Raw genomic sequence first — 22,045 nt, forward strand, 5'->3', positions numbered from 1 at the left:
GTAATTTAGATTACAGATTTGGATATCCGTGGATATTTAATTTGTTTTTTCGTATTTGGATATTGCATACGTATTATGCATGGAAATAGATACTCTAAACATCCATTATCCGAATCAAGATAACGAATGCAAATTCAAATATCTAATCCCGTTAGTCGTAAAAGGCTTAAAATTTCAATTATATATAAAGAATTTTAATAGATTCAAATTGGTATTTACTGATTTGAATTAACATTTTTTTACAATTTTATATATGCAATAAATAATATTTAATTCATATATTCCAATTATAAGTAAGATAATGACTTCAAATTTAAATAATTAAAAATATAAATATTTTATATTTTATATCTCTAAATATGATTATCGAATATCAAAAGGGACAAAAGGGTTTAGAGATGAGGCCATGAGGGACATGATAGCCTCCATGTTTGGATATGCCATGCCTTTGGCCCCTCCTCAATGTGCATTTATTAATGCCATCAAAAACCAGGTCTTTTGGGCTCTCTCTAATTTTTTTTAATAAAATCTCTCCACATTCTTTCCCATGCATGAGTAATAATTAATCTTTTTTTACAATATTACATTTATATTTGAAAAATAAATATTTAATAGGAATATAAATAAGAATGAAACAAAAAATTGCACTCCTTTTCACTCACCTTTGGGGTTAGGCATAAGGAATGACAGCATGGTTATGTCATTACTAATTGTAATAAGAATTCCATTTTCATAAGTAGAGATGTTAATCCATTCCAAGGATTATATTTTATGTATCTCAATATTATTATATAATTTTAAAATTATATATATTTTATATTTGTATTAGAATATGTATTTGTATAAAGTTAAAACATGTAATTAATTTTTGCATTTTTAAATTTAGAGTGTGTTTGGTTGAGTGGAAAAGTGAAAAGAAAATAAATTTGAAGTATGCTTGGTAGGGAAGAAAATGGAAAAGATAATCATTTTTCGTTCTAATGCATAAAAATCAATCATTCTAAATAGGAATGATAAAAGGAGAGAAAACGAGAGAGTAATGTATGTTAGTTCAAAATTATGTATTAGGATGATCATTTTCATGATAATGGATAAAAACCAATATTTTCATACGTGTGTTTCGTAGGAAAGATAGAGAAATTCGAAAGAAAAATGATTCATTCCATCTATTACTTGTTAGAGTTGAAAAATAAAAAATAAAATGCATAATCTTGAACTAACATACAACTCTTGCTTATTTTCTCCTCTCGTAATTCTAATTTGGAAGGATTGGTTTTGATATATTAGGATGGAAAATGATCATCTCTCGTTTTTTTTTCCTCTCGCTTTTCTTTTCTACCAAACACACTTAAAATTTATTTTCTTTTCACTTTTTCATTCTCTCTTTCCATCCCTCTACTTTTCCACCCAACAATTCACACTTTTAGTTCTTGAACTTAACAATTTCTCTCACCTTAGTCGCTGAACTTTTTTGTTCACATCAGTCCCAAAACTTACCAACTTTTCTCAAAATTGGTCTTTGAACTTAGATTTTGTTAAAGTATGATTGTGCCGTATCATCACTTCAAGAATTTAAAGATTTATAAAAGAAATCGCAATTTCTTTATAATCTCTTAATTTTTGAATAATTTTTATATTTTATGTAAAAATTTCAAAATTTTTAGGTGACAACGTGGCACACTCTTAAATTTTGCTTGGTAAAGTGGAAAGAAAATTGGAAGGTTGAAAAATTAGAGGGATAGAAAATTAGAAGGATGGAAAACATAATTTTTCGTTCCATAGGTGTTTGGTAAGAAAGATGAAAAAATGAAAATAGAAAGTAATTTTCTTTCCATCCATTGCTTGGCAGAGTTGAAAAATAAAAAGAAAGAAAATAAAACATTTGAAAAATGAATGATTTTGAACTAACATGCATTTCTCTCTCATTTTCTCTCCTCTCATTGTTCTAATTTGAAAGAATTAATTTTTATGCATTAGGATGAAAAATGATCATCTCTCGTATTTTTAAGCATACTCAAAATTCATATTCTTTCTACTTTTTCATTCCCTCCTCTCGTCCCTCTATTTTTCAACCCAATTAAGTACACCATCAAGGTTTCACTTCATCACACCTTAACAAAATCAAAGTTCAGGGACCAAATTAAAAAAAATCAAATATCAAATTTAATATAGATAAAAAATTCAAAAATTAAATTGAAAAAGAAAATCAAATTCAAAACTTAAATATTTCTTTATCCTAAATAATAACTCAACTGGAACTGATTTAAATAAGTTAAATTTATGAAAAGAATAAATCAACTTTTTAAGACATGTGTACGTAGACAAAGCATGATTGGGTGGGACAGACGACAGAAAAGCTCTGCTACTGTACTGTACACTGTACAGCTACGGGAAGAAATTGTAAAAGCTGTAGGGATGAAGGGAAACGACTTAAGACACCTTAGACCCTTAAACACAACACAGTACACTATAAGTTTACTAATATTTCGTATTTCTCCAAATTCGTAAATTAGAAGATAATATATACATGCTCAAATTTATGTTTTTTAATTATTATAATAGTAATAATATCAATTAAATCAAGACTTAATCTATTTTAATATTTATAATTGTAATAATAATAACACTTTATTCAGTTATTTATAAGGTCAAACGATGAATAATTTAATTATTTTTTAAACAAAGTTTCAAATTCGAAACTTGTTAATACTTAAATTTTGTTTTTGATACCAAGTCACGGGGTATTTTGGATGGACTGGTTCTTTTAATTAGGTGAGGCTATGACAGTATGTTAATTCAAACTGATAATCTTGAGGCGGTTCTTCAAAAAGGTCCAATTCTACTTTGGTCAGAAGAATTCATCAAATGTTGTCGCGGTTCAAACAATGGAGCATTCGTCACATTTCAAGAGAAGATAATCAAAGAGTTGATCGTTTGATCAAATTGACCCAACATAGAATAAATGGTTTACGCTTGTTTGAGATCTTCCCGTTGGAGGGAATAGTCTAATTTATATAATTTATTTATTTATTATTTTTTCTCAAAAAAAAATAGTTCTAAAAAAATTTGACCCGAAAAAGAATACCAAAGAAAAATGATATATCCTTTTATTTAAATATAACTTTCACTCATTTTCATAGGCCTGAGTAAGAATGTGAGAAAATGATAAAAGATGTTTTTTTTTCTTTAATGTGTTTGTGGGGCTAACTCTTACAAGATCATTATTATTACTACCAATTTTATTTTATGTTAAAAACCATCCCTAAATCATGTCTTGTTTGGCTAAAAAATCTTTAGCATCTACGAGGTATGATACTGTTGTGCCAATATAACTGGATTTCGACAGTTTTCAGCACCAAATTTTGATAACGCTATATTCTTTGGACTTTTAAGATTTAGAAATTTAATCTTTTTATTTTTTCGATTTAAAAATTAAAGTTCAATTGATAACGCTATTAATTGACTTATGATGAATCCTAATATGCGATATCAATTGGATTTTAGTTTTGAAGTTAGATATTTAAATATCGGAAGGCAAGATATTCAAAATTTAATGAAAAATTTATTAACAAAGTTATCGAAATGACTTAATTTGTATTATAGGACTCAAACTTAATACGATTTGTGACTTAAATTGTCTCTTAAGGCCTGCTTGATAAGTTGGAATCGAAGTGATACAACCCAATGAAAATGAATCCAAGAGTAAAGCATTTAGTCATGGAACTCAAGTTTAGTTCACATTGTTTATACAATCATATGACGGTGTTTAGTAGATCTAGCATAGGTTATTCGGATTCGAATAAGATTCGTGTTGCCTTTATAGTATAACGGAAGGTAAAAGTATTTGACAAGTCCTTCTATTATATAGACCGGATCAAATTAGTTCTCCTATTAGTAAACATGTCAATTTAATTACTATACTATTAATAAGAACCAAACAAAACTAATTTTTAATAGAGATAACATTTCTTGTTTAAAAATAGCATGAAAATATTTTTTCGTTTACAGTTCAATTCCAAATAAAAGATTTCATTTGTAAAACCATAAAAACTTTAAAAATATTAAATCGATAAATAGTAAATGAAAGTAAAACGAGAGAAAAGAAAACAAGAGAGAATTCTGTTTTTCATCCTAATATATAAAATGATTCATTAGAGACTGAAATGATAAGAAGAGAGAAAAAAAAAAAAGAGGTGCATGCATGTTTGTTCAAAAGCACGCATTTTTCAAATATTTTATTTTCTTTCCTCTTACTTTTTAACTCTACCAAGCAGTAAACAGAAAGAAATTTATTTTTTTTCTTTCAAATTTTCTATCCCTCCTATCAAGCACATCAATAAAAGGAAAAATATTTTTCTACTCTTTCAATTTCTTATCGTTCTAATTTTCTTTCCCCTCTATCAATTAAACCTTAAATGTTTACTCCGTCAAAAATCTGATCATATTTGATTGTTTTCAATAATATGCGAACTAAATTATTGATTATTTGATAAGGTTAAGGATCTGCCAAGTACTTTCATTATAATGAAAGTATATCCAATATATATGAGGTGATGGGGCACATTATACTTCAAGATAAAAACTCAGATTTAAACATTAAAGACAATATTATTGGAGCGATAATCACAACTTCGAATAAATTAATCTCCATTGAGCGAATAATGCCGTTTTTCTAAATAAAAGATGGTGGGCCATTTGTACAAAATTTTAACCAAAATTTGTGCGCATGGTACAGTGGCACTCAGTAGAGACTCGCAAAGCCAAGAAAAGGGAAACAAAAGTTACCCATTAAGTTATTTTGGGAAAGCATTTTTTGCACAAATAGTGCAACATGTGTGTGGGCAGATGTTGCGCATGCAAATCATATATGTATGGCGGCTAAAGGCAACTTGTTAGATGCCCCTATAGGCATTCATATGTCGACCAACCAAAGGGACCTTGTGGGGACTATTTGTCTAACCCTCCCCCAAAAGAAACATATAAAACCCCAAGGTTTGGACCGATTATATGCCAAGATGTTGGGGCACATCTTAGATTATGTGTGTAGTTGGAATGGGACCAAGCCATGGTGGTTGTCGGGGGAGGCACATTCAAACTCATGAGTGGGACCAAACTTGGTGGCTTAGCTTAGGGCTTGCATGATTTGGGGTTTGGGGTGGTGAGTTTTGGTGGGAATGATTTAAAAAGGTAAGAAAGTGGGACCAATAATTGTGCTTAGCTTTGGGTTTATTTCAATTTACAACATATATATTTTAAATTACAATATTTGTAATTATCCATCCAATCGTATTTAGGCATTACTTAGGGGTTTCATCATTTATAAGTGTCTGCTTTTTACTTATTATCTTGATGGACCTTCCATAGTTTTGAAGTTTGAATTAATTTATTGCACTATAGTTATTGTAGGGTGATATGAATATGCTTAGCTTAGACTTACATGTAGGCATTTAAATCCCTAACAAGGAAGATTTTGGTTTTATCTTTTGATGTAAAAGGTGGGATTTTGTTCGAGTCTTTTCAAGTAAGCTTTTGATTTCAATAGATGGGTATTATTATTACTACTGTTATGACCATTTTATTGATATGATAATTAAATAAAAGGTAAAAAAAAACATGTTTTATGAACATCAATTCAAAATTTTATGTTTAGTGCTTGAGGCTTAATATTTTTTATAAATATTATTTTAATGAATAATATTAATAAATTAACATAAGATATGTTAAATGATCGAATTGATCGAAATATTCAAGATAAATTATTGTTTAGGATATAGGGTGAAGAGAAATGAGAGAGAAGGGTGGGGTGCGCATGCAGCTGAAGTTGTGGGGAATGTGGTAATCATGGGGGGGCTGCCAGCCACCCATAAGTTAACATTAACATTATTCAATCATTTCCTTCCTTTAAAACTGCAAAAATTTTGATTCTAAAACTCACCATTTCCCATCATTGCCTCTCCATCATCTTCTTGTCTTCACTTTCTTGTCCTATACCCCCCTTTGTATTTCTTACAATTGGATTCACTTTTTATTTATATATCTATATTGTATATAATTTCTCGAGTTAAATCTATATCAGTGTGGTTAATAAAAGTGCTTAAAATCAATATTATTATAATCCATAAAAAACGAATTAAATATTTACAAATATCGCATAGGTTCATGTAATTTTCTAAATCAATTGAAAATCATAGCGTTGTTCAATATGTCTTTCTTTTATTAAAGAAAATCGATTTGTCATTCTTTTATTGGTAGAATCACAGTTTCATACAATTCCTTCTCATGGGAGCTAATGGATACTTTAACCTCTCATAATTTTAAAAATTTTAATTAAATCCTCTAAACTTAATCTCGATATCTTCCCTAAAACATATTTATAATAATTTTAAAAAGAAAACTTAAAAGACATCTATAGTAGCATCATTGCTTTTGTCACAAGATCACCATTTCTCATTCTAATCCCACCTTTCCTTTTGAGATAATTATGACACTTCTTTTACTCTTCTTGTATTTCCCTTTGGTTATTCTTCTCTATATATACTTTTCATACTTCTAGACAGCTTAATTATCATGCTTAATTGTTATTATAATCTTTGGTGTAAAGTTGAAGTACATGTTTCTATTTGATATCAAAGGATTTTGTTTTCGTTCCTAATATTTTTAATATTCGATAATTATATTAGGTTTCAACTAAACCGAAATAAAGATAAATTGGATCCTAAAACAGGAGACAAAACTCCCAACGTTATTTTTTCTATCTACAAACTCAAACTCAAAACCTCCTTTTAGTCACCAAAAATAAAAATTGTAACCAACAAACTCATATTTATGTTACTAATGTTCAACATTAAAACAATGGTTTAAAAAATGTACAAATTGGTATTATCACAAATAGGTTTGAATACGTTGAGGAGCAGACATGATCAAAATCTATAATAAGATTATTTAAATAATATTTTAGAATATTTTACATAAATAAAAATATTTTTTTAGTTATACGTGGATATTATAAATTATAGATAGTTGTATGTATATGTTGATTTTTTTATTTTTGTACAAATTTATTTATTTATTTTTGGTTCATGGAGAATAAAATGATGTTATAGATTGCCTTTGATTTTCACGTACGGGGTCTCCCCTAATTCGAGGATATTCTCATTATTTAGTTGCCACGCCTGAATCCTTTTTTTTATATATTTTTATTTTTCCTTCAAACTTATAGTTATCCTTAAATGTTATTATTTTTTTGGTTTAACTATAAATTGATATTTAAATTATACTATTTTTAAAATTTGATATTTTTTCCTCAAATCGGTAACTTCGTTATTCCAACAATTAGTAAATCCGTTGAGTGTATTTTTAAAAAAACATTAGGTTGTCTGGGATCGGGGAGGGCAAATTTCAAGCATTGTTAGACATTATATAGGAAAAAAATAGAAAGAAGATGGAGAAATAATGTAAAAGAAGAAAAAAAAATAAAATATTTTAGTGCCGAAAGGGTAACGAAAGAATAGTTTAGGTATCAACTTGGGGGAAAGGGTATAGTTTAGGAACTAAATTATAGGTTAAGCCTTTGTTTTAAATAGACTTAAAAGTTTGACTAATTGTTGAACTAATGAAGGTAGCAACTTGAGAAAAAATGTAATTTAGGTACCACTTGTGACGAAAAAAAGTTTAAGTATCAAGATGGGGAAATGGTATAGTTTAGGTACAAATTTGTAGGTTAAATCTTTTTTTTCATCTTCTAATATTTAATGATTTTTTTGGGCATGTCGTTTTTTTAGAGATTACAAGTACAAATATATATATGAACAATTATAAAGTAGAATTAAATCAATAAAAAATACAAATGGGCAAAGAACAAAATATAATCGGATGCGGATAAAACATCGTGGGTGTGTCATAATTTAGTATAAGTTATATGAACTAAAGTTTGTTGACCCACACGATGATTAATTTTAGTTCATTTTCGATTTTAAAAATGTTAACATTTGATCTACTCACAGTGTATAGACTATGATAACACATCATTTAAAAATGTTAAAGATACACCATCAGTTTTAGATGACATGTCATTATTTGGTTCACTGATAATGTATAGAATTAAACATTGTCGGTATATCAAATACAAAACATTTAAAACTGAGAGTAAAGTCTTAAATAAGTCATGTAAATCCGAATGTTTAAAATGTTAGGTTTTTCTAAAATAAATAAATTTACTATAGGTTTTAAGGGCACTCTCTTCTTTTTCTTTTGGTAAAATCAATGTATCTTTTACGTTTGATTTACGGTTCATGAAAATTAATTTTTTTGAGGTTCGTGTTCATACTTTGAAATAGTACCATTTTCAATATTTGAACGCGAATTCTCTCATTAAGAATACAATGTGCCTTTAAGGGCACTATTTAGTAATCACTTTATATTAAAGCATGGGATGGAAGTATTATTTTAAGGGTGCATTTGTGTTTTGCCAAACGTTACCTTGAGTTGGTAATCTCACATTTCCAACGGTATCAAGATTTCAGAATATAGGAGTAATCTGAATACCACATCTTTTTTGAATAAACTTACATTCTCTTGTCGATGTGATATTTTTTACAATTTCACCCCATTTTTTAATGACTTTAATTTAATTTTCTTAAACCAAAATAAAATTATAATAAAACTAACAAATCAAATTTTCTATTTTTTATGTAATCTTCAAGTAAATCAACTATGCTTATTTAATTATTATAAGTTGAGAAAATTTAATATTTAATTATTTTATTAAATTTTGAAATATTAATTTTATAACAATTTATCTTTTTCTTATCATTTAGGTCGGGTGAAGCTAGAAAATTTTTGAGGGGACCGAAATTAAATGGTATACTTTTACGATAATAAAAATGTAATTTTACCATTTTAATAGCCTATATCTTTATAATTTTTAAAAGATTAAATCAAATTTTTATTACAAATTTAAATTTTTAAGGGGTCTATATAGAAAATTTCCATTTTAAGGGGTCGGGGCTCCTGCCAGACCCTTTGCATTCGCCACTGATTTTGGTCAAATTTACCATCAAACCATCAAAAGAAGCTCTAGTTGTTTACTTCTCCTCTTCAATTCTAGTTGATTTATGCTAAAAAATGTATATGAAATTAATTTATTACCGATACTTTAATGAAATGCGCTTTTAAGTAACCTTAGATTTCATGAACCAAGCAATAAAAGCTTGCATGTCCATTAATATGCTAAGTAATGTATGTTCTTGTAATCATATTATCATAAGTACATTCTTTAAACAAGATTTGGATTTAGATTTAATACATTAGTGTGTAACTAAATTCAATTTTATTTTCTTGGCAGGGTATAAAACTATTCACTACATGAGAACAAATATAAAAATAGCAAAACCAAGCTGACCAGACACTTTTCTAATTTGCAAAAGCTGATGATTGCTTGTTTGTCCAGCATTCAAACATTTTTGTCCATCCTATGATTATATATGTTTTCTGTTCTTTGAACACTGCCATGAATGACTTTTGATACAGTAAATCCTCCATCAGTTTTGACCTAAAACAAAATCAAATACCATAAAGTTTTCAATGATTTTGATTATCCCATGCTAATTCCCCTTAGCTTTGTTGTCAATGTTTGCCTGTTAACAGTAAAAAAAAATTTAACCTTTCATTAACCGGGCACCCGAAAACCGGATTCTATTCGATTGATTCATGCGATCATTCTTAAAAACTAACATTCCATTAAGCCTTAATTAACTCATGTTGTAATTAGTTTTACTTTACAATGAAACCCAGACAGGAATGTTGGAATAATTAGACGTTTGCATGTGAAGTAAAAAATTGAGACAAAAATCCTTGATAACTCTGGGAGAGAAATGTTGATGAAGAAACAACTAAGGATTATGGGTATGATTTCATGTTGCTACAAATTCACCCCAACACCATCATCCTTTGATGAGTGCCACCAATTATATTCTATCCAAACATTTTGAAACACACTCCAATTCACAATCAAACACTAGTTAATGAATCTGGTTATATAGGTGATATATATATACACACATATACATATTACATGTGGTTGATGAATAAGATTGTTTCTGAAAATGATAGTGTAGTTGTTTTCATAATTTGGCTTGCTTGTAGCAACATATATGGTAAAAATATCATGAAGGTGTTTATACTAAGTTTTAGATTGCATTTTGTTCCCTCGCAAATTAATTCCTGTATATATATCAAAGTAAATGAACCAGTTTTTAATTATAGAAACGGATCATTTTTTTTACCATAAAGATCAATTTACTTTTTATCTAACCTACAAGGACCAATTTACCCATTTTTCGAGTAGAAAGAGCAAAATACAATCTAACTCATAATGGAAAGGCTTCTATAATACTTTTACCTAGCATACTTTGATAAGTAATTGGAAAACCAATTAATAACAACTAATTCAAATAATAACAATGGATTCAATAAATTGTATGAATCAAACTAAAAATCCCACAAATTGGACTTCTAAATGGTTTTAAAAGCATTTTAAAAATTGTTGATCCAGATTGATATTTTTGAAGTGGTTACGACCGTCCAGAAAAGTCTTATAGAAGAGTTTAATTCGGTCTCAAATTCTTCATTGGAATATTTATTACATACCCAAAGAAGAGAACCAGGAAGCAAATAATCTGGCCAAGATGGCTCACTTTGGAAGCCGAAGATTGCAAATATTTGAAATATTCCCGTTTGGAGAGTTAGGCTTGTTAATGTAATTTGGTTCTTGTAATCTCTTCTTTTATCACCAAAAAAGCATTTTAAAAATACCTTGATGCTACTAATGGTATATCTGTTTGATTAAACAAGTTAGTGGCTTACTTTACTCTCAAAAGGGAAAAAGAAGAAGCTAAGACAGTGTTCATTTGTACTCATCAATGAATGGAACAACAGTGATTGGAACTGATTGAAAGAGAGTTTGCAATGGCTGTAGTAAAATATCAAAAGAAATGGGATAATTGGATATTTAAGCTTATCAATTATTAATAATTTAATTTAAATCCTGTTAAAATTAAAAAAAGAAAAGAAAGTAAATTTGCTTCGCCACAGCCTTGTATATCGTATCAAAAAAAGAAGAAGAAAGATTTTAGACAAGATATATATGTATATATCATCACCATCATCATCTTATTTCACTTCATTATATGCCTGCAATCATGATTCTTGGTTGCCTCACCCGCATGCCTTTCCCACTTCTCTCTCTCTCTAAAAACTTCCCTATAAAACCCACTCTCTCCACTTCTTCTTCAATCTTCATCCCTCTCTCTCTCTATTTTCCTCCCTTTTGATCCATTTTCCCAACTTCCACTTTGGGTTTTCCTTGTTCTTTTTTTCGATTTGGTCGAGGGTTTTTTTTTTTTTAGCAATGGCTGTTTCAGGTTTCGAAGGGTTTGAGAAACGCTTAGAGCTCCATTTCTTTGGGGACGATAATGATCCAACGGTCACCACAATGGGACTTAGGCTGCTTGATTTTGAATCACTGGAAAATGTGTTACGTGTCGTTCAATGCACTGTCGTTTCGGCTGTCGGGAACCATTTCTTCGATGCTTACGTGTTGTCTGAATCCAGTTTGTTTGTTTACCCCACTAAGATCATCATCAAAACATGTGGGACCACTCAGTTACTCAAATCGATTCGGCCGTTGATTCACTTGGCCAAAAATCTCGGCCTTACGATATGCGGGTGTAGGTACACCCGAGGTACTTTCATCTTCCCTAAATCACAGCCTTTCCCTCATATTAACTTCAAACAAGAAGTTATTTACATTGAAGAAAATCTCCCCAACAATCTTTGCTTTCGAAAAGCTTCCGTTATGCCTTCCAAGAACCCTTCCTATTCGTGGCATGTTTTCTCCTCCGCTTCTGACAATGGAGCTCATTTCTCCGACGGTGAATTCACCGTCGAAGTTTGCATGACGGAGCTCGACCGAGTCTTGGCTCGGAAATTCTTCAAAACCGGTGGAGACTCAGCTGCTAAAGAAATGACCGACTTGACTGGGATCGGCAACATTAACCCTCGAGCTTTGATTTGCGATTTCGTGTTTGATCCTTGTGGGTACTCCATGAATGGCGTCGACGGTGATCGGTACTCCACGATCCATGTCACACCTGAAGATGGGTTCAGTTACGCTAGCTTCGAGTATGTTGGGTCCGTTTACGATGACCAAGACGACATTGTTGAGACCTTGAAGAAGGCGGTTCAAGTTTTCAAGCCGGCGACGGTTTCTGTTTCAACGACGAGCCATCGCCGTGAAGTTTGGACCAGGGTAGCTCATGCCATGGAACCATTAGGACTCAAATGCCGGAGTTTCGCTATGGATGAGTTCCCCACCGCCGGTACTGTCGTCTTCCAAACGTTCACGGCGGCTCGCCGGAAATAAAACCAGAAAAAGACGTCATCAACAACAACGACAACAACAAAGGTAGATAAAACGTTAAAACCAGTGAAGTAGAGAGGTTTAGTTGGGGGAATTTTTTGTATGAAAAATCTAGGGGTTAAGAAAAAAGGTAAAATTCTGGTTTTGGTCCCTCAATTATACTCAAATTTTGGATTTATTCTCTATATTTTAATTTGACATAATGTGATCTTTTAATTTTATAATATCATTAATTAGTTCAAATAGTTAACATAATTAACTATTTTTATCAAAATGTTAATGTTGATTTTTTTCTTAAAATATCATTTCCAACTCATTGAATGGAGGAGGTAATTTTAAGAAAAAAATCATATAAGCATTGGAACGGTTGATTGTGTTAGTTATTTGATTAATTAATTATAATAAAATAGATAACTAAATTATGTGAACTTAAAATACATGGATTAAATTTAAATATTGAGTATAGTAGAGGGATCAAAAGTAGAATTTGACCTTAAAGATATAAATATGATGATGTGGATGATTTGATTGGTTGAAAAGGGTGATGAATGTGGGGTTGACTTAAGCTAAAAGGTAAAAAGTAAAAAAAAAAGTAATGGTTTTGGATGGATGACGTGGCAGCATCAGAAATGTGGGAAATTGGGATCACCATGATAATGCACCCCACTTAGTTTTGTCACGCCTAAAAGAATTTTGATGTTATATATTTAGTGGGGAGTATGCTCATGGTTTTTTCCTTGTTTTTTTTTTTGATGGTTTATATGAAAATGAAAAATTTTCTTTTATATTTTTGCTTTTGTCTCTTATTCTTACATCTCGTTATATAATTATAGAAAAAATATCCGGGATTCAGCCCAGAGTCTGATCCCATTAATCCTCCTATATATATAATAAAATTCTAAGGACCCTCTAGAGATGACCATATTTGAACATATTTGAAGTATCTTCTTTCTCTCTACTTCTGGAGTAGAACACTCGTCCAATACCTCATCTATTTCATTTTATGTTTAATTAAGTAAAATATTCAAATTCGACTCTACTCAACTTCATAACAAATTATAATGTCTTATCGATTTAATATTTGTGAACTCTGCATGAGACCCTTCATATACGTTAAAAATCTTTACAATGATTATATACGTAGCTCGCATGCAAATCACCACGTATCATATTATAAAGAAGATTATGAAATAGTCTTTTGTCGTTTTAAAAAGCTAGTCAATTTCTTTTCTTTTCTTAATGAAAAAGGAAAAAGATATACAAGTTGAATTGCTTCATACGTTTGGCCCAACAAAAAACAAGGCCCATAAGTTGATTCCCCTTTCAACAAAAATTCCCGACTTTATCCCTACGAACATTTTATAAACCCGTTAAAGATCAAGTTAGGGTTAATATATCATTTGACATCTAAGTTTGACTTCAATGTTCAACTTAAATAACATCATGTGGTCCAATAAATATTTGACATGTGTGCTCTAGTCTTATAGATATTGGACTTATGTAAATATATTAGGCTTATATTTATAGTTTTATAGATATATAATATATACTATTATTAATCTTGGTTAATCGGTTAATTACCCGATTTCAAATTAAATTAATCAATAATTGAAATTTAAAAAAAAATAATCGACTTCTGATTGAATTATATTCGGTGACCGATCGATTAACCAAACTAATTTGATTTGCTCGGTTAATTTTGTTTTAGCCGAAATTTGCACACTCTTGCTAATTTTAACTATATTATGTAATATTTTATTACTAATGATTTATACTTGATCAATGACTAATCATTGGTGACAATGCGTATATATTTAATGTTATAGAGGGATATGTGGATAGCCTACGAAATATAAACTGCTAAAGTAAATAAATAAATTTGCATATGATGGTTTTTTTATTAATTTTATTAATAATTGTGTTGTCATACCCACTTGAACTAACATATTGCATACAATAATTTGATTTTAGGTTTTGATATTTGTTTAAAGTATTTGTCCTCAAAGTATTATTGATAAATTTTTTATAATAATTAATATTTATTGTAGAATATAAATACGTAGTTATGTAATTACATATCACACTCTTGAAATAATATGGAAAATTACGTGTAATTACATTCTTTCACCAAACATATCTAGTGAATTAGAGTTCCGTACAATTACAAGAGAGTAAAATTATTACCTTAATAATTACATTTTCATCCAATTACTTTATATGACCAAATAAATCCTAAAAAAACATAAAAGGAAGAAATGAAAAAAAAATTGAATTATCTCAAAGTTAATGCATTGTTTTAATGGCAAGGTTAAGGTTCTAAGATTTTTAAAACTACATGATCGAGTCTCACCTTACGTAAATCATGTGTGGATTATCAATCCATATTTATTCTCAGGGGTGAAGCCAAAAATTATTTTTTGGGGGCTGAAATTATGTATTTTTATGTGATTTGAAATCTAATTTCATCATTGTATTAACTTATTTATTTATAGTTTTTAAAAGATTAAATTTAAAAAATATCATTTTTAGGATAAAGTGCAATTTGATCATTTACTAATTTATAGTTTTATAAAATTTTGTCCGATTGGGGGTTGGTAAACTCCTATTAGTATTGCCCCTATTTATTCCGGTTTATGTCTCACCATGTGAGAGCTTTGTAAATACACTTTGATTTAGGTTCAAGAATATTTTTGTTAGCAATCCAATCGTGTTTTATAATAATCAATTCTAATTATAGTTATTAGAATGCATTCTTTGTAATTGTAATTGTGGCTATACTTGTAACTTAAACTAAATTTGTATATATTAATTGAAATATAATACAATTACAAATTAATTTCTTTAGAAATAGCCTGATTTGAATTATGTTGTATAAAAGAATAATTTTATAACTAACTAAATTTAATTTAATTAAAATATTTCTATTTTTATTTTTACTTCTTTTAACAATTAAATCTCTTTTATTTGACTACTTTGTGATACATGATTATTTTTATTTTCTCTAGAAATCATGCTTGAAACTAGAATAATTGTGGGATATATATTTTAATTTTTATATAATTTATTTCACCAAAATTGAAAATGATCCCCATAAAACAATTACTTCACCAAAAATTTAATTTGACAAAAATTTGAAAAAGAGGCACCTAATTCTTTTAAAAATAAATTATTTTATATAAAAATAAAAGAGCGTTTCTCCGCCTACTAAAACCTTAAAAATTTCTAATTTTTTGTGGGTAAATTACACCAACAATCACTCAATTTTGAGAAAATAATAAAACAGTCACTCAATTTTAGGAAAATAACAAAACAGTCACCCGCTAATATTTTTTATTACAGGCTAACGGAATAGGTGATGTGGTAGTTAACTTGCCACGTTGGACATTTTCCTGTCATCCCTCTTACACGCCACCTCCCATTAAACAACAAAAACAAAAAGAGAACATGTGGCTTTTTCACCATTTTTCTTCATCCCTCTCATCTCTCTCACCACCACCTTTGACATTGGCCACCTCTACAAGCCCACTATCATTTAATCACCACACCAACATCACTCACTGTCACTCCTTTGCCAAGACACCACCACCAAATCCCAACCCCTAAACATTCTAGAACCGTGAAATCCCAACCAAAAACAAAAATACCAAATAGTAAGCATCCAGAATCAAACTAGCTAAAATAGAACAAGAATTTCAAATTGGTCTACATCAAAAGAGAGAAGTAAAAAAAATTAAAAAGGAAAGAGAATAAAAAAAGAAGAAACCCACACCCATTTCGGGTTTTACGGGTTGGAGGCCACCAGTTCGAAGATCCAAGCGGTCAAGAGTCATGGTTGGTCGAAGAAGAGCTATGGCCAAAATATGGTGGTGATCCGATGGTGGACGGCGAAGATTTGTTAAAGCCTTATTCGAAGATATGAGATTTTAATCTCTGGATTTTGAAGGCCTATTGGGAAAAATGAGATTTTAGAATAGGCAAAGATGAGCCATTTGGTGATAATGATTGGCCGGAGAAGGCCATGAACGACGACGACTAGAGTTAAAAAAAAAGAAAAAAAAAAGGAGAAGAAAAGAAAAAAAAAGGGGACAAAGATTCAACAGAGTCGCTTAGGACACAAAGATTCAAAGGGACAGCAACGAACTGGGTGGTAGATCTACCTTGGAGGAACAAAACGACCATAGCGAGAGTATCTCCATTTCTTTTATTTTTCTTCTTCTACTGCCGAGCCCAGCTAGGGTTCTTTAATTGGGGTTGTTTCCATCATGGGAAGCCAAGGTGACCATTAAACATGACAGGTCAACTTTCCGTTATAGACATAACGGAAAATGATTACCAATGACTGATTTGTTATTTTTTCTAAAGTTTAGTGACTGAGTTGTAACTTTTCAAAGTTGAGTGGTTGGTTTGTTATTTTACTCAAAGTTAAGTGGCTAATGGTGTACTTTACCTTTCTTTATTTTCTTTTAACATTATCATATTTCTCTCAAATTTATCTTATTCTCTCAAAGACCCTAGAATTTCTTCGAGAAAGTGATCAATCTTTTAATATTTTTAGGTGGGTCTTCTAATTTGGTAATAACTTTCTCTTCTTTTCTAGTTTTATTGATTAATCTTTAGAAATTTTAGAATTGTGGATTTTCTTGTGATAGTTTAGAATCTTTATGCAAGATTCCGTTATTTATTTATTGAATAATTTTGGAATATTGATTTTGTATGATATTACTAACATCTTGATTGGGTAATTATTTTAATGGTTAACTAATACAAATTCTTCAAGAAATTAAGATTGATTGTATTTATATAATCTTAAATTTCTTAAATATTGATCGAATTGTAGCATTCTTATTTAGAAATTGTTGTTATTATTGTGATTATTGTGAATCTTGTAGTTGAATATTGACATGTAGCATGCTCATGACAACAAAAAAATACTTAAGTGATTTTTATTTTGTAAAAGAAAATTACTAAATTGTATGGTTAACAGGAATAGAAAAATATTTTGAATGAAAGTTTAATTTTAAATTTTAAATTTTAAATATTTTTATTTTCCAAAGATTTTAATTTTAAATTTTAAATTTTAAGAAGTACAACTAAATTGATAGAATGTGTAAAGTTGAGGACTAAATTTATTAAATGATTTAAAATTAAGACTAAATTGATAAATATTATAAATATTGAAGGGCTAAATTTACTATTATACTAAAAAATAAAAACCAACGTCACTGATTTAAGGAGTAGCCATCAAAATATTAAATTTCGAAAACCTCAGTGATTAAAATAAAAAATTTAAACCTTGATGACCAAAACAGAAAAACGCTAATAGTTAGATGACCATTTTATAGTTTACCCTTTTTTCCCTTTGGCCGGGGGACGGGGCAAAGCCAAATTCTGCCATGCACGTACGGCACGCACATCGATTTTCTGCATCTTCTCTCTGCTTCTAAAGTTGTAAGCTTTGAAGCACAAGAAATCCATATTCCCCCCTTCACTTTTAGGGTTTACGTTTTTCTAATTTTTGTTTGAGTCCCTTTAATTTCCTTCTTGTGCAGCTGATCCCTTTCTTTCTTTCTTTTTTCTCAAGAAAGAGGCCTTTTTGCCTTGAATTGAAGAAGGAATCCCCGAAATCCTAAAAAGGATTTCTTCTTTTCCCTAGCCTTGATTTAGGGTTTCACTTTTTTGTTTTTGCTTGTTAAAGGGTTTATTCTTCCTGTTTGTCTTAAAACCCCAACTCTATTGTTTTGCAGTTTGCATTGACCCCAAAAAAATCACCTTCCCCCCCCCTCTTTTTAGAGTTTTTTTCCCCCAAGTTCCCTTCGATTTGTTCTCTTTAAAGCATGTTTTCTAACCAAATTTCCATAAAAATCTAAAATGTCAGCTTCAAGAGAAACCCATCTGTCCATTTTCACCTAAAAATGCTCCTTCTTTCGACTCGTCTCAGTTCTAGTTTCTTTCAGGCCTTTTATCAAACGCTTGAGCTGCACTTTTAGTAAAAGAGTTATTCTTTCTTTCTTTCTTTTGTGTGTGTGTCAGTGTGTGTTTTGAAATAATGGGTTGTGCTAATGGAAAGTGTTGTAGCAGAGATTCATCAACATCAGATGAGGATTCAGGTCATCATCAGAGAGGAATAAGACCTTATAAAAACAAAGACGGTCTTACACAAAGGTCATTGGAGTTAGTTCATGTTCCTTCTCACAACTTCACTTTGCAGTACTCAAGCTTAACACAAAATGGTTATTACCCAGACACAACTGATAGGGAAAACCAAGATAGTTTCTGCATCAAAACACAAATTCAAGGTAACCCAAATGTTCATTTCTTTGGAGTATTTGATGGACATGGTCAATATGGTGCTCAATGTTCAAACTTTGTTAAGGATAAACTTGTAGAAATATTATCCAGTGACCCCACGTTATTGGATGATCCTTTAAAAGCTTTTAATTCAGCATTTTTAGCTACGAATTCCGAGTTACGTGATAGTGAGATTGATGATGCTCTAAGTGGTACCACAGCGATAACTGTACTGGTTGTTGGGGATACACTTTATGTTGCTAATGTGGGTGATTCAAGGGCTGTAATCGCTGTTAAGGATGGGGATCGAATTTTGGCCGAGGATTTATCCGTGGATCAGACACCATTTAGGAAAGATGAATACGATCGGGTGAAGCTTTTTGGGGCCAGGGTTCTGAGTGTTGATCAAGTGGAAGGCCTTAAAGACCCAGATATTCAACATTGGGGTGATGAAGAAAGTCATGGTGGCGATCCTCCGAGGTTGTGGGTTCCGAACGGAATGTATCCTGGGACTGCATTTACAAGGAGTGTAGGAGATAGCACGGCAGAGAAGATTGGTGTGATTGCAGTTCCTGAGATTTCTATTGTTAGGTTTACACCCAGTCATCTTTTCTTTGTTGTTGCAAGTGATGGAGTTTTCGAGTTTCTCTCAAGCCAAACTGTTGTCAACATGGTACGATACATGTGAATCTTTGGAATCTATAAATTACCCTTACTTTTCCCATTTGGTTTATAATGCCATGGTATATCTATCTATACATCATCCATTTGCTTATACTTGCTTTTGATTTGCGGGCCACCGCTAAAGTGTCTTATACATTAGATTTTAATGCATGTTTATTGCAAAACAATGTTTGTAAACCTGTTTTACGCTATTGAGTTTTATAAGTAAACCTGAAAAGGAAAGTTCAAAAGAATTTTCTGTCTTTTGCTTTTTGAACTATTAGTTGACCGCTCCAATTACTGATATTATCAATAAATTAACTCATTGTCGTTTATAAGTGGCTTCTCTCAGATGTAACAATCTATGGTTCCAGCTGGTTTCGAAAGATATTTGAGACATAATTTGAGCATTTCATTGACAAATTTATAATTTTCTTATTTCAGGCGGCGGCATACAAAGATCCCAACGATGCTTGTGCTGCAATTGCTGGAGACTCCTATAAACGTTGGTTGGAGCTTGAAAATCGAACCGATGATATTACAATCATAATTGTACAGATCAAAGGCCTATCAAATGTATGAGCTATTTAAATCTTTCTCTGGTTATTCATGTTCTCAATGTTTAAAGTTCATTTTTTGTCTTATGGCTTTGTCTTCCGGTCCTGTATCTTTCTTAGAAGTGAGTGAAGTTCTTTTAAAATTGTTCTGTAGAAATTACCGCCTTGTACATAATTCGAAGTGATTTGTCCAATTAGCCTGGTTGAAGTACTACAACGAGTCATATCTTGATTTAGAAGGGAGCAGAAGTTTGGACTTAATTGCTTATTGTGCCTTGCAGTTGATATAACTTGTACATTTGTACATACTACCTAATAGAAAAATTTAGGAAAGTTCTAATCTGGAAAAACTCTTTTTTGTGGTCATGGATTATAAAAAGTGTGATTAATTTATAATTATTCTGTGTAATCTCTTGATGTATATGTGTTAATTTAAGGGGGGGGGTTGCTCTTTTTTTCATTAATTGCATTGTGATTAACTAATGTTCTCTGGGATCGAACAGTCGGGTGTTGGCACCACTGATAGTGAAGTACATTCCAGACCCTGCCAAATTGGCGGTTCCATGAATCAAAGCACTGCCATTGTTCCACCACTGATGCATCAGAGGCCTTTGGAATCGGTTGGTCACTCGAGCTGTAGTTTTCTGAGTTTATATATATATTTGAGCCATCTGTTCTTCATTCACTGTGCCACCAGATTAGTTGATTTGCCTTATACATGGTTTCTCTGTTTTGCCACTTGTGTCATTTTCTTTATAGTTGTTCCAGCATACATACAGCCATTGGGTGAGGAGTAGTCTCATTATCTCTGTTTCTTGATGATTTTTTGTTTCAAATGAAACCTATTAGAGAATATGTCTTTGAAAGGTAGGAGATAAAACATGGGGTTGAAGCTTTTCCTTTTTCCTTTTTTTCCTGCTATGTCGTAAAAGGAATCTTCGACTCGGAGTCATTACTAGCAAACACAAAATGCATCAGTTGATATTTAATACCGATGTCTTCATCATTTAATATGCACCCATGCTAAATAATCACGAGTCTTGCTATCAGTCTAGAGAAGAATAAAGATACATCATATTTTTTCAAATATAGATGTTCGAATCTAAACCGACAGTTCTGTTGTGGCTGGTATCAGGATATGGGTTAGCCGAAAAGAGCAAGCAGAAGTCGTTTTTGGCATACAAGATTCTCATGGCGAATGATTTCAGCGCGCCAAGGACATCTTGCTAATGTAACGCAATGAAATTTGTCAAGGGAAAGGTACTTTAGCTCTGATCTTGCACCTGTTAATCCAAACATGCGGAGAAATCCAGCTTGAAGTTGATTATCACGACTCGATGAAACGGGGGGTCGGGGGATTAGGAAAACATGTACTTTCTATGTGAACTGTTTCCAGCAGTGCTGGGGTGATAAGTGAGTGAGGCAGGGATGATGATACCATTGATATGGCTAACTTCCCACGATGTAGTCTGTAAATTTCCTGATTGTATTGATACAAAAACTACATAATGATAAAGCCTACAGGTTTTATAATCTATTAGATCATGTTACATCCCAAAATAATTATATTTATTAATAACTTATATAAGAACAAAATGAAGGTTTGATTGACAATAAAATTGAAGCTTCAAGTTAATGTTCTAGGTTGAAAATAATACATTTATTTTAGATTGTCATTTGTATTATATTTCAATTGAATCGATATAAAATCACAACTAATAAAAAACTTGTTTTGTATTTTTATTTTCCACAATTTTATTTGATATTAAAAGCTTAAAACCAACAAAAATTCATATTTTTAAAAGGTTAAATTTTGCTTATATGTTTATTTAATCATTGTACTTTTTGAATTGGTAAATTATAGGCCCTGTATTTTTCAAATTTTGAAATATTAGTCCTGATCTAAACAATAACAGTTAAATTTGTTTAGTTAAATTCAATTACTAGTTTTCTACCATGCGTATAATTGTAGACTTAGTTCAATTTCTTCAATTAGATCATTCTAAGTTTATACAAATGACAATTAATAATGCATCGAATTTTGAAAATAGCAAATTACTTAATGAATCTAATAATTATTATTTGGTGAGAATTGAAATTTTAAAATTTGAAAAATACA

At 30.6% G+C, this 22,045-nt stretch overlaps 2 protein-coding genes across 2 annotated transcripts; both read left to right on the plus strand.

The window, feature by feature from the left end:
- Positions 1-11,195: 11,195 nt before the first annotated feature.
- Positions 11,196-12,621, plus strand: LOC105796794 (S-adenosylmethionine decarboxylase proenzyme 4). The gene has a single exon (XM_012626597.2). It carries the CDS (start codon positions 11,408-11,410, stop codon positions 12,419-12,421), a length of 1,014 nt encoding a protein of 337 aa, XP_012482051.1. The 5' UTR covers positions 11,196-11,407; the 3' UTR covers positions 12,422-12,621.
- A 5,150-nt stretch (positions 12,622-17,771) lies between these two features.
- LOC105796795 (probable protein phosphatase 2C 35) lies at positions 17,772-21,463 on the plus strand. Its single transcript, XM_012626599.2, has 4 exons — positions 17,772-19,379; positions 19,814-19,945; positions 20,430-20,546; positions 21,062-21,463. The coding sequence occupies exons 1-4, from the start codon at positions 18,465-18,467 to the stop codon at positions 21,071-21,073; spliced, it is 1,176 nt and encodes a 391-aa protein (XP_012482053.1). The 5' UTR covers positions 17,772-18,464; the 3' UTR covers positions 21,074-21,463.
- Positions 21,464-22,045: the final 582 nt, after the last annotated feature.

This window comes from Gossypium raimondii, chromosome 3 (genome assembly GCF_025698545.1).
Source record: "Gossypium raimondii isolate GPD5lz chromosome 3, ASM2569854v1, whole genome shotgun sequence".
Taxonomy (NCBI): domain Eukaryota; kingdom Viridiplantae; phylum Streptophyta; class Magnoliopsida; order Malvales; family Malvaceae; genus Gossypium; species Gossypium raimondii.

Excerpts from the sequence above, each read along its gene's own strand:
- LOC105796794 (XM_012626597.2), top strand. The coding sequence starts at position 11,408 with ATGGCTGTTTCAGGTTTCGAAGGGTTTGAGAAACGCTTAGAGCTCCAT.
- LOC105796795 (XM_012626599.2), top strand. The coding sequence starts at position 18,465 with ATGGGTTGTGCTAATGGAAAGTGTTGTAGCAGAGATTCATCAACATCA. Across the intron at positions 19,380-19,813 it reads GCCAAACTGTTGTCAACATG|GCGGCGGCATACAAAGATCC; the intron begins GTACGATACATG and ends TTCTTATTTCAG. Across the intron at positions 19,946-20,429 it reads AGATCAAAGGCCTATCAAAT|TCGGGTGTTGGCACCACTGA; the intron begins GTATGAGCTATT and ends GGGATCGAACAG.